Below are 17,271 nucleotides of genomic sequence, written 5' to 3'. Positions count from 1 at the left end.
TGTTAAAGCTCCATACAGTATAAAGGTAGATGTTTATGTTAAAGCTCCATACAGTATAAAGGTAGATGTCCATGTGTAGTGTGATTATAAAGCAGCTCTAGGTTCTATATTAATACTGTGAAAGTATCAAAGCCTCAGTCCACAGAGAAATGCACACAGTCTGTATTCAGAAACTGAGCCTTAAAACCAGCCGTCAGGACTTCCTGTCACTTTGTGATGTCACAACAAAGCAGTCACCCAAAGCCCCGCCCCCTCACCACCTGGACAACACCATCCATCCAACAACTTGCAGGATTTGGTTTCTCTGAGTGTTTTATTCTGAAATCTGCACTATTTTTTTATTGGATCACTCACAAAACAGCCAAAACAACCAGAAGAGCGGCTCAGAGCCTCCTCCTCTCTTCTGATTGGCTGACACCGACCTGTTGTTACTAGAGCTCCATAGAAAAGCTGAGAGAGGAGATGGAAAACTAAACTACACACTGCACTTTTTTTTTTAGATCTTCTCATGGATCGACCCTTCACAATAAATCACAGAAGAAAAGTGTAAAATACTTCTATCTTCCTAAATCTATATGAAATCCTTAATAAGATAATTAATTGATTGTTTTTTGTAGTGCAGTTTCACACTCACAGCTGCTCTCTCAGCTCTAGTTGAACTGACCAGCCAAGTTTTAGAGTGAAGTATGAGTGTTTATATTTGGATCTGCAGATATTTACAACAGATGAAGTGTTTCTGATATTGAAAACACATGGAAATATTGTGTTTACAGGAGCTTTATGAAAACACCACTTGTAGTTACATGACCTGTCACTTCATCGGTTTGATTTCATCGTCATATTTTACACACATATGTCAATGTTGCATCAAAAATGATGACGATGAACTTTTCGCCCTGCAGTATTTTTTTTCCCTCCCCCTGTAGAAGCTCAGTCACTGGTTGTAAAAACCTCTTTATACACTTTATATTTGTGAGTCGTCTTCGTCAGCAGACACTGAAGTTAACGAGAGCACCTCGACCTTTTATGAGCCTCTCCGTCGTTATCTGTCATGACGGCGTAACGATCGGGCTGAAGAGGGGCCTGTCGATGAAGACACACGGCTCACGGCGATGGAGGCGGCACACACTTAATCACCGCTCTGTTTGCATGAGCTAAAGCAACTTGTAAGAGGTTAAAAAAAGAGAAAAAGGAGTCCATCTGCAGAATGAAAACAGCCCCTCAGGGGGGCATCTGATGGGTCAGGGGGGCATTAATCAGAGTTTACTGTCCTGGTCAGCAGTTAACCAGGGTTTGTATTGACCCTCCCTCCACCTCCTCCACCTCCCAGGTGATAAATAACCAGGTTTAGGTGCACGAGAACAGTTGACAAGCAGCAACAGTAAAATCAAGACTGAGTGCAGCTCTGATAATCCCCACACACCACACACCATCTTTGTCTGTGAGATTCCTCCTCTTTCTCTCCCTGTTCAATAACCAGGACCTGACTGATCCCAGGGGGACGAGCAGAACCTGCAGGAACCAGCAGATGGCGCCACAACAAGTTGGATTCATGCAGTTGCAGCAGGTTTAAAAAGGTCCAGGTTCAAAAAATGGATAAAATCTTCCTATTTATATGTGCATGTGGGTGTTTGTGTGTGCATGAGATGCACTTTGTCACTCCGCTCTTCGTTTTATTACTGGAGAGGCGTTCCGAACTCATCTCTGTGTTCTTTATAATAAGGTTGGATGGCCATCCTTATACAGTAAGTGTAAGGAGGGAACAACATTGCATGGTTTTTATTTACAAAGCTTTACTTGAAATTGTACCTGTTTATCTTACCAGCTTAATCTCACTTAGAATTTGTAACTTGCACACTTGTTGGTTTTACAAATGTCCAGTATCAGGACAGAATTGGGGAAGACTGCCTTTCAGTTTTATGCCCCCCAAAAGAGGAATAACCTACAATGCTGTCTGAAACTGGACCATCTTATTTCTTTAGATAGTTTTAAAAACTTACTATCAAATGTTCTACAGCCTGTATGTAATTGTGGATTATGATCTTGATGTATTTGTATATTGTATAACTGTGTGTTTTTGTAATCGGGGCGTCATTGAAAAAGAGAGCTCGCTCTCAATTGACCTTCCCTGAATAAATAAAGGTGAAATGAAATGAAATGAGGAGAAAATAGAAGTAGTGTGTTTGTTTGTGTGTTGTGTTGCAGGTGTTGTGGGTTGCACGCAGCAATGCAGATCATTCCAGCAGCTTGTGTCACACATTCATGGTGATGATGTTTACCACCACCACCACCACCACCAACACTACTTTTTCCCTCCTCTTCCTCTTCTTCTGCTGCTGCAACCGCTGCTGCTGCCAAGACAAGGGTTTATACTACCACAGCAGCCACACACACACACACACACACAGAGAGAGAGAGAGAGGCGAGAGGCACACACACACCCTAAGGGTATACAGTAAGACACATAAAGACTCACACACACCCTTGTATTAGACAGACACACCCCTTGGCAACTGTGTCAGAAAATGCCCTGAGGAAAGGCAAAACTCTAGTTCCTCCAACAAACAGTGAGTGAAGGAGTGTGTTACTGGTGTGTTAGTGTGTTGTTGTGAAACCTCTGGATCATCAAACAATGAGCTTTTATTTGAGGAGGATTTCTGTTTTTTTGTTTTCTGTTTGTTGTGCAAGAATCATCACCCTTGAATCACCTTCAATTCATAAAACATTACGTTCAGTTTAAAGAGACAGAGCACATCGAAGCAGATGGGAAATCCTTGATGAGCCAAAGTGACTGCTTCGTTGTGACATCACAAAGTGACAGGAAGTCCTGAGTGATTGATTTCTGACTGATCCAATAAAAAAAATAGAGCAGATTTCAGAATAAAACCAAATCTTTCAAGTTGTTGGATGGTATTGTCCAGGTGGTGAGGGGGCGGGGCTTTGGAGGGTGACTGCTTTGTTGTGACATCACAAAGTGACAGGAAGTCCTGACGGCTGGTTTTAAGGCTCAGTTTCTGAATACAGGCTGTGTGCATTTCTCTGTGGACTGAGGCTTTGATACTTTCACAGTATTAATATAGAACCTAGAGCTGCTTTATAATCACACTACACATGGACATCTACCTTTATACTGTATGGAACTTTAACACAAACATCTACCTTTATACTGTATGGAGCTTTAATACAAACATCTACTCTTACTCTTGTTTCTCTACACTTTCTTTTCTCTTCTCTTCTCATCTTTAAAGCTTCTTTGTTCATTATTTTTGCAGTTTTGCACGTTTCCAAATTTCTCCTCTTTTCTTTTCTCTTCTTCCAGTTGTCCGTCAAGGTGAAGCAGAGGCTGATGATGCACACACAGACAGTTTGAGGGCTCCCCTGGTGTCATCGTGTCATGAGGTAACAGTGTTTTTCCTTTGGGAAATCAGCGAGAGTTGAATCAAGAGTAGAAAGGCAGATGATGACGACGACCTTTAAGATTTTTAACTCTAGTCTGAACATAAAAAGCAGATGAGAGAGGAAACAATTACTCTATAATGACGCTTCACCTCACAGAAACAGAAACACTCATTACATCCACGGAGAAGCTGCTGCACATCTCTCATCCACACACTTGAACACACTTGTTCCTTTCTGTCTCTTTCTATCTCATTAAACCCTCACATGTCACCGTTGTTGAGTCCTGAGTGCAAACAGCTCTGCACCTATTAATCCCACATCCACTGTTATCAGAGGTTTCCAGTCTTCATTCCAACTGTGCCTCCTTTTCAGGAAGTGGGACAAAGGAATTTTTTTTTTTTCCCCTGTGCTGCCCGCTGTGATTCATGGCTTAGGCACACACAGACACACTCACACACACACACACACACACACACACATAGACGTAGTTGGTTTCGCCTTTATAACTTAGATCATTATTTATGGCCGAGTGAGCCGTTTTAACATGACAGGCAGAAGTCTGACTCACATGGGGGCAGTGGAGGAGAGAGAGAGAAAGAGAGAGTCAGGTGGAGGCTGGAGAAGAAATGTGGCCTGGTTTTATTTCTTTTTCGCCCTAAATTAACTTATAGGGATAGTTCACCCAAAATTGAAATTTCACTCATTATCTATTCACCCTCATGTCGACTAAGAGCTGTGAGAAGTTTCAGAGTCCTCCGTGGCTTCTCTGAGTTACGGGGGGGTCCATGCAGCAGTATTTGTCCATATAATGGTTGTGAATGGATACCACTTTTCTTCGTCCAAAAAGACACACCAAAAAACATCCAGATACCTCCATAGTGCTCGTCTGTAATGTCCCTCTTATATTGAAGCCCCAACCCAACACAGGAAGAGCAGTGAACTGAGACACTGGGAGCTTCCGCTACAAACAAGCTTAAAATATCGACTTATTTAATTTTTTTCGGAACAATTTCTCATGTCGGGGCTTCAATACAAGAGGGACATTACAGACGAGCACTATGGAGGTATCTGGATGTTTTTTTGGTGTGTCTTTTTGGACGAAGAAAAGTGGTATCCATTCACAACCATTATATGGACAAATTGTAACTCAGAGAAGGCACAGAGGACTCTGAAACTTCTCCCAGCCCTTAGTCGACATAAGGGTGAGTAGATAATGAGTGGAATTTCAATTTTGGGTGAACTATCCTTTTAACTTATTGAGCGGCTATCTGGGTTAAAAAATGGCGGATTGAGGCCATAAAACGTGTGATAGCGCACAAATAAAGACATTAAATCAGTAAATCAGTCGTGCTTCCTTGATAATCAGAGTGGTTTAGTCAGTAATTGGTGGGTTTGTGCAGCTTGTAATTGACTTTTTTCCACACACACACACACACACACACATACATAGAGGAGGGGCAGTGTCCCGCGCGCCAGCAGCAGCAGCAGCACCTGGATACGTCACAGGAGAGAAAGGGGGCGGAGCTTAACGCGCGCGCAGCAGTGCGAGATGAGAGAGAAGCAGCGACAGAAGCAGCAGCAGCGGCGGTGGTGGTGTGTGTGTGTATGTGTGTCGGTGTCGGTGTGTCGGAGCTGGATGCAGTCACTCAGTGAGTCAGGCTGAGCGCTGAGAGACTTCACGGTGAACTCTGAGGAAGAAAAGAAAAGAAAGAAAGACAGAAAAAGAGTCGGACTGAGTTTTTATTTGTCATTTTTCTCCACAATTAAGAAGCGAAAAGAAGAAAGAGAAGAAGGAGAAGAAACTCGCAGCGTCAGTTCGGACTTTATGAGAAAGTGGAGATGAGTGGAATATGATTTGAAACCGGGGACACAGACTCTGAAACACTGTTGTTAACAGGTGAGTTTTTATTATTTCTGGACTTTTTCATTCAGCTTATTCGGTAAAAGTTGATGAGATGTTCACTGACTCCTGAACTCCTCAGCTCTTTTCCCTCTTTTAATCCAGTATCAGCACGTTTTTTCTCTCCTCACTGTGTTTTTTTCCTTCTCCCACTGGCTGCCAACTTCTCACTTCACCAGCTTCCCATTGCCATGCTTTTTTTTCTTTCTTCTTTTTCTCTACGTACGTGACTCACTTTCCTCTCAAACTGAAAACATTTTCACTGTTTTCCACCGCCTTTTGTCCTTCAAAAGAAAAGAAAGAGTGTAAAAAAAACAACAAAAAACACACACGCACAGTGGAGCTGTGAATGTAACGTGTGTTTGGTGCAGGTGCGCAGTAACGTGCCTCCTGTTGCACATAATTTTAGTCCCAAAACAAGTCCACACTCATCTCACCTCATCCTGCTAATGAAAGAAAACAGCCTCCATAAAGTTGTGTAACCCTTCATCTACTCCTTCTTCTTCAACTTTTACTAGTAAAGCTAAAAAAACATCCAGCACCATCCTGATTATTGCAATAATTGATGATTTATCACCGTTTTCCATCTGTTTTCACTGATAAGATAATGATTTCAGTCTCAAATCTTTTTTTTATTATCATTCTTGCAAAATGTGATTGTGTCATAAAAGAAGAAGTGCTCTAAAGGCCAATTTGTCTTTGTAATTTACAGCAGATAATAAAAAAAAAGAGGAAAATTGAGGTGAATGAATGTTGCAACACTAAATGATCCTGTGCTGCATTGATTTTAGTTTGTTTTTTTTTCTCCTCTGTCTTTGCCACTTTTGTTATTGATTATGTGCTGGATTGGAAGCTTTTGCCTGCAAACAAACACACAAACACCTGTTGGTTCAGTGTGTGTTTGTTGTGGTCAGAGTTTTCTGCTTCAAAAAGCAACAACAACCTGACAGTTTGGTTATAAATCCTTATATTTGGTTATAAAAACTTCAAACAATGTGGCCACAGATACAGTATATGATGATGATGATGTGTCTGGATGTTTTTTTCGCTCTTGTTTTGTGTGTCTCTGTGTCTGTCTTTTGGGTTTGTGTTGTAACCACATCCAAATTGGAGGAATGCAAATATGCATTTTGCAAATGCTTTGGTGGTGTTTCCCCCCCTCCTTCCCTCCTTCCCTCCTTCCCTCCTTCCCTCCTTCCCTCTGCTCCCTTCGCTCCCTCCTCTCTCCACTAAAAGCATCTCCCAGTGGATTACCATTTAGTCGTTGGGGTTATTTATCATTTTGTAAGGACAGCCCCCCCACCCCTTCTACACTCACTCTCTCCCTCTCCACTCTCTCCTCTTCCCTCCCACCTCTTTTGTTTTTAATCGAGTTTATCTTCGCTCCCTCGGGCTCCTGCTGTCTAAACTTAGGCCCGTGGTCGCTCCTCTCTCCTCTCTGGGTGACTCACTTTGTGTCGCTCTGCTCTGTGGTCGCCGAGCGCTCACCCCGAGAGTCTCACCCTAAGAGTCTCACTGAGTTGATGTATTCAGTGTGGGGGGGTCGTGGGTGGTGGGGGGGGGGTTTGGAGGCCGGTGTCAGTGCAGCGACTGACTCCTCTGGTCTGTGGTGGAGTGAGTAAACGCTGGTTTCACACCCGCACACTGCTCCTGTTGATGAGCTGCAACACTCACCTCCTTCTTCCTCCTTGTTGCAGATATAATAATCCAGGCCGCCGCCGATTCAGAGCTGTGCATGTGATGATGATGATGATGTTGTTGATGATGATGAATGTTTTGAGGTCTTTGTTTTCCTCTGAGACACGTTTCACCGACTCATTTGTCTCATGTGTCTTGTTTCTGGGACAGGATGAATCCCGGTTCTGGGCTGCGAGCTGTCGTGCTGCAGCTGCTGCTGTGGACGCTGTTGTGTCCCGGCGCACGCGCTCAGTGCGACAAAGAGCCACCAGAGAGCGGTGGCAGCAGCGGTGGTGGCGGCAACAAACTCAACCTCTCCGTGACCTATGACCTCCCGACCTTCACCGCCGACTTCCCCGTCCAGAACATGGTGACGCTGGACGGGATCATCTACGTGGGGACGGTGAATCGGATCTACGCGCTGGCGCCCAACCTCACCAAGCTGGCGGAGTACCACACGGGGCCGCTGCTCGCCAACGAGACGTGCGGCCACAGGGCGACACAGGGTAGGGCTGGGACGATATGCTTTTTTTCTCCCGATTCGATTCTTCTACGATTTCTTTTGGATGGCGATTCAATTTAAATTGCGATTCTACGATATTGCAGATTCTCTCGATTTTTAGTCTGCATTTTTAACATTTATCTGCACACAAATACTGTAGGAGCCTATAAATTAACATACTCCATTATAAAGTGAACTTAAACCCTTTTCAAAACCTGTACTCTGTGTATGTAAAAAAAAAGGCTAACAAATGCACATGGCATAATATTTAAAAAAAATTCAAAAAAAAAAATTGTTTTAAAGGGACAACGAGGAGTTTCTATTGGGTTATAAAAAAGTCTCACGTTAATGTGGATTAATCTACGCTACCCACACTTGGGGTAATGGGCCCATTTTCGATAAATATATCGTTTTGTCTCTATCATTATTTTGTTTTTCTTTGCGTTTTTTACTTTCGGTTTCGCAGCGAGTCATGAGAATAACGCCGCAGAATCGCAGTTTATGGTCGGAACTACGACGGTATCTGATCGCCTTCGAACCTATGACTTTAATTGAACATGAATCTGTCTTGCGCCGGTCAAAGAATTTCACGGTGCGTGCGGAGGCTCATAAATGTAGTGTGAAAACGCTTCGCTTTTCCAAAACTCCTTGTTGTCCCTTAAAAAAAAAAAAAAAAAAATTTCAAAAACAAAATCGATTTAAAAATCGTCAAAAAAGGTATTGCGATATTTATGTAAATCGATTTTTTGTCTCCCACCCCTAGCGACCGGCGCAGCAAACAGCAGCAGCAGCAGCCGGGTGGACAACCACAACATCGCCCTGGTGGTGGAGAACATCTACGACAAGGGGCTGTTCAGCTGCGGCTCGGCGGACAACGGCATCTGCAGGTTCCACGTCCTGGAGGAAGACAACATTCCCAAGACGCTGGATGAGGAAGTTTACTGCTTCGCCGACACGGCGCAGCGAGGCCGCGGGCGATCCGGCGACGGCGACGCCGACGTGGTCGTCAGCCCCGCGGGCTCCCAGGTTCTCAACGTGGAGAGCAACCTCATCAACTTCTTCGTCGGGAACAACGAGATTCCCGGTTCAGGAAGCAGCGGGACGACGACGCACCCCCACACGCTGTCGCTGCGGAAGATGAAGACGAGCCAGAACGGCTTCACCTTCTACTCCAAGAACGCGCACATGGACCTGATCCCGGCGCTCCGAGGGAACTACTACCTGCGCTACGTCTACTCCTTCCACAGCGGGCCGTTCGCCTACTTCCTGACCGTGCAGCGGGTGAGCCGAGACTCCGGCGCCTACCACACCCGCATCGTGCGCATGTGCTCCACGGACCAGGTGATCCGCCGCTACGTGGAGATGCCGCTCGAGTGCATCAGCACCGACAAGAGGCGGCGGCGGTCGGCGAAGGAGACGAAGGTGTTCAACATCCTGCAGGCGGCGCACGTGACCAAGGTGGGCGACGACGTGGAGCTTCAGAAGCAGCTGAACGTGGAGGAGGGAGACGACGTGCTGTTCGCCGCCTTCGCCAGGGGGAAACCCGACTCGCCGGAGCCCACGCCCAACTCGGCCGTCTGCATCATGTCGCTGAAACACATCAACTTCATGTTCAAGAAGTACATGAAGCAGTGCAGCACCATCGACCCGTACCACTTCACCGGATCGGACAGGAGGTCCTGCTACAACGTGGTAAGAGCGTTTTTGTTTTTTTTGGCGGGAAATGCAAATGTTCCTGTTTGCACAACTGTCAACAAGTTTATTCAGGGAAGGAAATAACAATGAATGTCTTCTTCTTTGTACAAATTATTCATTTTTCATCAATTTCTTTTGACACAAATGAAATTCTGCCCCTTTTCCACAAGTTTAGACAGTTCCCAGTCGTCTGTGACATGCTTTGGTCAAAATTCCCCAAGGATCAAACATCACAGCTCTTATTTCATTTGTTCAGAACAGTCCCGTTCAGTACGGCTGGTTTCACACTGCAAAAACACAAACTCTTACCAAGAATATTTGTCTTATTTCTAGTCAAAACAAATCTAATTATACTTGAAAAAGGACTCATCACAAAGTAGCTTGTTTTTAGACAAATTTTACTTTTAAGCATATTTTCACTTGAAATAAGTAGAAAAATCCGATAGTTGACCAAGTTTTTTTTTCTTGTAACAAGTACAAAAAACGTCAATTGAAAATTAGATTGAAACAAGTGAAAACTGTCTAAAAAACAAAATCATTTTTAGGTGATGAGTCTTATTTTAAGTGGAAAGAGATTAGTTTTGGAGACATTTTGACAAGAAATAAGACAAATATTCTTGGAAAGATTTTGAGTTTTTGCAGTGCAGTGCCTGTCCCTTTAAATGCAAATGAACCATTGCTTGCCCCGCCCCCTCTACTGGTCCCAGGTAGGGGTGGTATTATTGAAATTTGAAAACTAGACACATCATTGTCAGACAACCAAGGAAACAGCCTGAAAATTACAGATTTTTTTTGTCAATTCTCACATTTTAGGGGCCGAAAGGCGAGACAAACAAGTGATATTTCCATAATATGTCCCCTTTAAAGTATCTTTCTGCAGCTGAAACTTCTACAATGGCTTCTGCTGCTGCTGAGTTCAAATGCAACACGTGCATTTTGTTTTTTTTGTGTCGTTTATCAGCAAAGCGATGCGTTTGTTGTTGTTTTTTAAGCTGAAGACTTGTTATGGAGTGGAGACAACATCAGCAACAAGTCTGAGCGTCGTCTCCATCTTTAAGTCTCTATCAGTCATCTGTAGTTCTCTTCTCCTGTAGAAGTTTACAGGCCTCCGTTGTTTTTATCCGTCTCAGTGGCTGGGTGGTCTCAGGGTTCAGCCGGTCCACTGTATCCACTGTGTCCTTGACCTCTGACCCCTCTCGTTCAGATCACACACACACACACACACACACACACCTGCCGTCTCGGGATGATCTGTAATGTCTTGTGTTTTATACATCTCCTTTTATGTACATGGTTTAATCTCTGGCTTTATGGGACAAGATTAGATTCATTAGTAGAGACTCAGAGTAGAAGAAACAAACCTGAGCCAGAATTATTTTGAAAATGAGCAGAAAGTGAAGATGGATGTTGGATGTTGTGCAGATTTTGGCCGAACATCACAGGAGGAGGAGGAGGACGTCTGTGTTGGAGACGGACACCTGCACCAAATATGTCTCTTTTTTTTTTTTATATCGGTGAATATTCACACGATGATGAATGAATCGTCACATCTGGACGTAAACACCTTTTAAATTACAGCTCAAAGTCGGTGCGGTGCATTCATCTTTTTTTTTTGTGATTTTTGTGAAAAGTTCACTTAGGTATTTGAGGTTTTCTTCTTATCTTAGACGTATCCTTAAGGAATCACTTAAAGTTGATTAAACCGTTGCACAAAACACCTTTAATGGAGATTTTCCTTAAAGTCCGAGGTTTAAGGCTCTTTACAATTAGAGAAGGTGCAGAAACCATCCTTAAGGTTTCTGTCTTATTTCTAGTCAAGATGTAATTTCTAGTCAAATCAAATCTAATTATACTTTAAAAAGGACTCATCACATTAAAAAGTAGTTTGTTTTTAGACACGTTTTAGTTTTTTCAAGCATACTTTCACTCGAAATGAGTAGAAAACTCTGATAGTTGAGCAAGTTTTTCTTTAAAATGTGCTTTCACTGGCAGATTTTTCTACTTATTTCAATTGAAAATTTGTTTGAAACAAGTGAAAATTGTCTAAAAACAAGTTAATTTTTAGGTGATGAGTGGAAATGTTCACTTGAGGTTACTTTTTATCTTGTTTTTTACATTAAGGGATCACTCAAAGTTCACGAATCATTGCACAAAAGACCCGAGTGACCAGAAAACATTTCTCACCTTAATATAGAAACGTTTCTCATAGATTATCTCTCTTTTTTTTTGATGGATCGTCACATCTGGATGCTCAAAGTTCACCTTTTTTTTTTAGTGATTCTTCCATGTCTTATCCAAGCAGCCCGCCACCCTCCCCCCCCGCCTCCTGTTGCTGTGAGCCAGTTGTTACCTTTCCCAGCGCCCACTCCCCTCCCCTCCCCTCCAATCCATCAACATTGACCCGATCGATGAGGCCGAATCACCTGATCAATAGTGACATGAAGTTAACTGCCGACCACCCTGCCAAACAGTCTGTCGATATGTGCCCCCCACTTCCTCCCCCCCTGCCCCACCCCCTCCTCCCCCATGTGACTTCATCTTTACTTCAGCGCAGCGTCACTCAGCCTCCTGCATGACAGATTTATTAAACCGAGGGCGAGCATGTACAGGAGTCACGCTGCTGCTGTCGTATGCAAACACACAGCACACTTCTGAGGAAGCATCCTGTCAAAACACTGGGCGGGTGTGTGTGTTTGTGTATGTGTATACGTGTGTGTGTACTGTACTGTATGTCTGTGTGTGTGCTGTTTTCCCATAGTTCCACTGCAGCAGCATTTATTGCCGCGATTAGCCCGACTGCAGAAACCACAACCATGCGGCGTAACGTTGTGGTTGTCGGTCGTCCCCGGCAATTTTTTTTTTACTATTTATAACAAATCGCACACAATTGTCCTCACAGCTGTCACACACCAGGCTGCTGTGTGTGTGTTTGAGAAATACTGGTTAATGCTTCCTGACGTCCATCGGTTTTCATTCAGTTTTATATGGTTGTGTGTGTTGTGTATGTGTGTCCCTGAGGCCAAACAAACATTGACTTCCATATAAAACCTGTGCAAAAGTCAATTCTTTGAATAGTTAATGTTTTATATGGGATATCTGTCTTCTTCTTCTTCTTCTTCCTTGCTGCCTTTTTGTGGTGAATAACCTGCACAAAGTGAGAAAAGAAGCATCATCATCATCATCATCATGGCTCTGCACTTGTGCATCTGTGGGAACGTGCACTCGAATGAGCACGAGACACAAAATAAACAAGGATCTGCCCGACGACGCTGCAGAGGGAACAAAGTTACAGAGAGAGATAACTCCCCGGTGCATTTAAACTGCACTAATGTGCAGTTAACAACAGGAATGTATGAACCAGTTTCACTCATTGATTTTCAGACTGAGCAGTTAGAAGATAGAAACCAGGGAGTAGTCGCACAAAAAAAGTTGTAAGTGAAGGCTCCAGTTGCATTAAACATCCTTAAAGTTTAAGATTTCCTTCAAATGTTCATTTAAGGTTGAGGTTTTTCTTCTTATCTTAGATTATATCTTAAAGAAACATTTAAAGTTGAGTAAACTGTTGCACAAAACACCTTAAGTGGAGTTTTTTTTTCCCGTTAAATCTGAGTTAAGGTTCCTTACATTGATAGGTTACAAAAAAGTTCCCCTAAAAAGTTCACTTAGGTATTTGAGGTTTTCTTCTTATCTTAGACTTATCCTTAAGGAATCACTTAAAGTTGATTAAATCGTTGCACAAAACACCTTTTAATGGAGAATTTCCTTAAAGTCCGAGGTTTAAGGCTCTTTACAATTAGAGAAGATGCAGAAACCATCCTTAATGTTCACTTTAGTATTTAAGGTTTCTTTTTATCTTGTTTTTACATTAAGGGATCACTTAAAGTTCACGAATCATTGCACAAAGGACATTCTTCATTTCTCACCTTAATGAAGAAACGTTTCTCATAGATTATTTGCAGCACTTTAAGTAGAAACCTTAAGGTGTTTAGTTGGACCCATCCCAGGATGTGTGTGTGTGTGCAGATGCTGCAGGAGCTGTAACTTCCAAACACACCGCCACCACCACCGTCTGCTGCCTGCAGTCTTGAGTGTGTAGTGATCGTCGAGGCTCCGGCTGCAGAGCGGAGATCACACACACAGACATGAAGAGTGACATGTGGTGAAGCTGTTAACGCAGATTCAAACCAGCTTTGCAAATGCATGCAAATACATGGTGGGTGGGTGGGTGAGAGAAAGAGAGAGTGAGAGAGACAGAGTGGGCACATCGACAGCCATCAGCGATCGGGAGGGAGATCCACAGGGGGAAAGTGAGGAATGCTGGGAGCTGAGGGGTTCAGGGTGGGAGGGGGTGAGGGAGGGGGTGGGGGGGCAGTGAATATCTGACTCTCAGCGAGCCGTGATGAATGACTCGGGGATAACAGGGCATCAGCAGCTGGGCGGAAGATGATCCCTCCCCGGGCCGCGGTGGCAGCCGGCCACACTGGCGGCGAGGCCTCGTCCTCCTCCTCCTCCTCCTCCTCCTCCTCCTCCTCCTCCTCCCCCCCTGCGACCCCCACCTGTTGCCAGCACCTGTGGGAAAGTGGAGGTCACATCTATAGGTTGATCTTTTGTGGATGCATAATTTTCCAAAAACCCCGTGGCTCCTCTCCTCCTCTTCTCCTCCTTCTCCTTCTTCTTCGGAGACAGAAACTTCTTTGACCTCCACAGATCTAAAAGCAAAAAAAAAAACACAACAGCAGCAACAAAAAAAAAAAAACCCACTTCTGTCACGAAGTATGAGGTATGAAAAGAGTTGGACGATAGCAGAGCGTTTGAATACCACAGACCTTCTGTCCTCTGGCGTCTTTGATGAGCAGCTGTGAAACGTTTTCCCTGCTATAACGCTTAACAGTGAACAAATTTTGTGGTTGTTATTGGAATGTGCAGAAGTCGAAGATGCATTCCTCTCCTGTAAACTGATAACTCACTGAGCTCACTGTTGTGTGTCTGTGTGTGTGTGTGTGAGAGAGAGCGCAGAGCAGAGAGAAAAAAATCATCCTCATCTCATCCTGCTGCAAATCAAACAACTTTAACGCGTCACGCTTCTCCGCTTCCAAAAACAGTCTTTAACAACAAGGGCTGCTTTGTGCACCGAGCGCTCATCATCTTCCATCTTCCTCCTGATAGCAGCGACGGTGTGAAAGCACCGCGTGTGTGTTTTGATCAGTTATTCCATTATTAGACAGACGGATTCCTTCCTGTTGAATCACTTGATGATTACAGGGTCGGCGCAAAAAAAGAAAAAAGAAAAGACATGACATCAGTTTTGCTCCGAGGTGTTCATCAGGAGCATCTCGGTGCCGACGAATATTAATTATCGCAGCGATCTTTGTCTGTCTGACTCACTTTTTAGTGTGAGTTTCTTTTCAAACGATGCTGACTTCATTCTTTTTTTTGCAGTTGCATGATTAATCTGATCCTTCTTTTTAATTTCCCCCCAAAACGTCCACAACCGATCCAGAGCAGAGAGGAGTCAGCGCCGACAAATAATGGTACAAAAATCTGCTGTTTCAAAAAAAATAATTTCCGTCTCTAAAAGACATTGTTGCAGACGCAGCAGGTCGAGTGCTGAATCGCTGCAGCCAGAGGAGCTTTTATTTATTTATTTTTTATCTTGGGGAGCCGTTTTCCAGCTTCTCTTTTTTTTTTTTTTTTTTTTTATTGCTGGCAGTCTTAACTTGTATCCTCTTGTCCTCGTCTGTCACAACACAACACGACGCGACGCACCGTTCAACAACTGCCCATCTGAAGCTAATCGTGGCTCCTATTCAGTGGCATATGGCAGGTAGACTTTTTTTTTTTTTTTTGTTATCGTGAGGGTTTGGGTTTGAGATAAGCTCGGCCATAAATTCATAAAAGGTTGTAAATGTTCAGAGGGAGGCAGGAGGAGGTTTATTTTTGTCGTTGTGGTTGTGGGATGAGGTGGAGAAGCAGCAGCAGCAGCAGCAGCAGCGTGTAAGAGTATGTTTGAAGTCTTTTTAAGAGGTGGTTGTCAGCTCGGGCAGACAGGGCCTCTTAACTCCGGTTTTAGGCAGCGAGATATGATAAATGTTGTAATGATGAGTGCCTCAAACTCTACGTGACGGTGCAGATCTGTCGTTTCTGCACTCCCACCCACCCACCTGCCTCCTCCTCTCTCCTTCTCTCTCTCTCCGTGGGGCAGATTCTGTCTTCAGGCTGCTCCATCAACAGGAAGCCAAAGACATAATGACTGTTCTTCATGATGAAAGTAACTACTGCTTACTGTGGTTTAGTAGATTTCTGTTATTATGCTACTTAACCGGGTGCAGTTGTAAACACTAGTCTAATAATTACAATTTTGTATAAGAGGCTCTGAGTCTCCCTTCTGATTGGCTGGCTGGTTTCTTTTTTTGAATGGGCCAATGAAAATGAGCAGATTCTAGGTATAAAACGAAATCCTGCAAGTTGTGGATTGTGGTGGGTCCAGGTGGGCGGGGCTTTGGGTGACTGCTTTGTTGTGACATCACAAAGTCACAGGAAGTCGTGACGGTTGGTTTTAAGACTTTATTTTGAAGTTTTGATCCACAGAAAGATGTAATTGTGGTTTTAAGAACATCCCAATGCAGTTTTTCATCTCCTCTCTCTCAGCTTCTCTCTGGAGCTTTGGTAACAACGGATCGGTGTCAGCCAATCAGAAGAGAGCAGGAGGCTCTGAGCCTCACTTCTGATTGGTTGACTCAATTTCTAAAGTGATCCACAAAAAAAGGAGCAGATTTCAGAATAAAACACTCAGAGAACCCACATCCTGCAAGTTGTTGGATGATGTTTGGGTCTAGGTGGTGGTGAGGGGGCGGGGCTTTGGGTGACTGCTCTGTTGTGACATCACAAAGTGACAGGAAGTCCTGACGGCTGGTTTTAAGGCTCAGTTTATGTATACAGGCTGTGTGCATTTCTCTGTGGACTGAGGCTTTGATACTTTCACAGTATTAATATAGAACCTAGAGCTGCTTTATAATCACACTACACATGGACATCTACCTTTATACTGTATGGAGCTTTAATACAAACATCTACCTTTACTGTATGGAGCTTTAACACAAACATCTACCTTTATACTGTATGGAGCTTTAATAGAAACTTTTAAGCATGTGGGACCTTTTTATTGGAGAAAAGTAAGTAAGATTTAATGTGATTTTTTTATGCGTTTTCTGTTTTTCATTAGCAGAAATACAGAGATAGAAACAGACAGTTATCAAAAACACTCTCTAAACTATTGATCTGACCCTCTCAGTGTTCTCTCGCTTGACGGTATCACTTTGAAAAAGAAGAGACATGTTGGGCCATTTTCCTGGGTAATGTAGTGTGCAGAGGCTTGGCAGGGATTTGGCGCATCCCCAACACGCCTGGCATCCATTCCCATCCGTCTATACGGCGGCGGGGGAAGCAAAGGGAACGCTTGGGACTAAAAATAAAGAACGGCCACATTCGAGGTCAAAATTATCATCGGATTACCATTGATTCGAGAAAACCCACCAAATGCTGATTGCTTTTAAATTGAATCTTCGGCCTGATTGATTATAGTGTGTCCTAATATAATTCCAGCCGGGGGAGACGCTTTTGACCGACAGTCATTTTAATTAGCCCGTCTGTTTTTAATGAACACGCTCTTAAACGGCAGCTTAAAAAAAAATGCAGAGGCTGATTGATTTGATGTTACTGTGTTGAGGAATCCCTAATAATTTCTCATTGTGTGACAGTCAGAATAGATCCGGTCATGTGACTTCCAGGACGCTGTGTATCTATCAGCTGCTGGGTAACTGGGAAAGATCCGGTTACGTTATACTATTTGCACACATTGAATTTGCATGAGCCCATGAGAATTGAATGCTGCATGCATGTTTTGTTTAGTAAAGATCCTCAACATGGCCGTCAGTGATTTATGGAGCTTTAATGACATTTGAACTTCATGTACATGCAGGTTTGTTTGGGATTATTCCTGTTTCTCTCTCTGTGTAAATCTGTCCCTCTTTGAGTTTCCTTCTCTTGTTAAAAGGATTTTTGGAGTTTTTCCTGATTCAAACCTGAGGATCTGAGGATT

The 17,271-nt window shown here is 43.6% G+C and overlaps 1 protein-coding gene across 2 annotated transcripts in view; it reads left to right on the top strand.

Moving 5' to 3' along the window:
• Positions 1–4,945: 4,945 nt before the first annotated feature.
• Positions 4,946–17,271, top strand: part of met (MET proto-oncogene, receptor tyrosine kinase) — a 125,795-nt gene continuing 113,469 nt past the window's right edge. For both annotated transcript variants that reach the window (XM_085780166.1, XM_085780168.1), the window contains exons 1-3: positions 4,946–5,296; positions 7,148–7,482; positions 8,242–9,170. In XM_085780166.1, coding sequence (XP_085636292.1) covers positions 7,149–7,482; positions 8,242–9,170 — 1,263 coding nt within the window. In that variant the 5' untranslated portion in view covers positions 4,946–5,296; position 7,148. The remainder of the gene's footprint in view (positions 5,297–7,147; positions 7,483–8,241; positions 9,171–17,271) is intronic.

This window comes from Trachurus japonicus, chromosome 6 (assembly GCF_045865225.1).
Source record: "Trachurus japonicus isolate A0001 chromosome 6, Traja_1.0".
Taxonomy (NCBI): domain Eukaryota; kingdom Metazoa; phylum Chordata; class Actinopteri; order Carangiformes; family Carangidae; genus Trachurus; species Trachurus japonicus.
The sequence above is the reverse complement of the archived record's forward strand: the minus strand, read 5'-3'. Positions and strand labels throughout refer to the sequence as shown.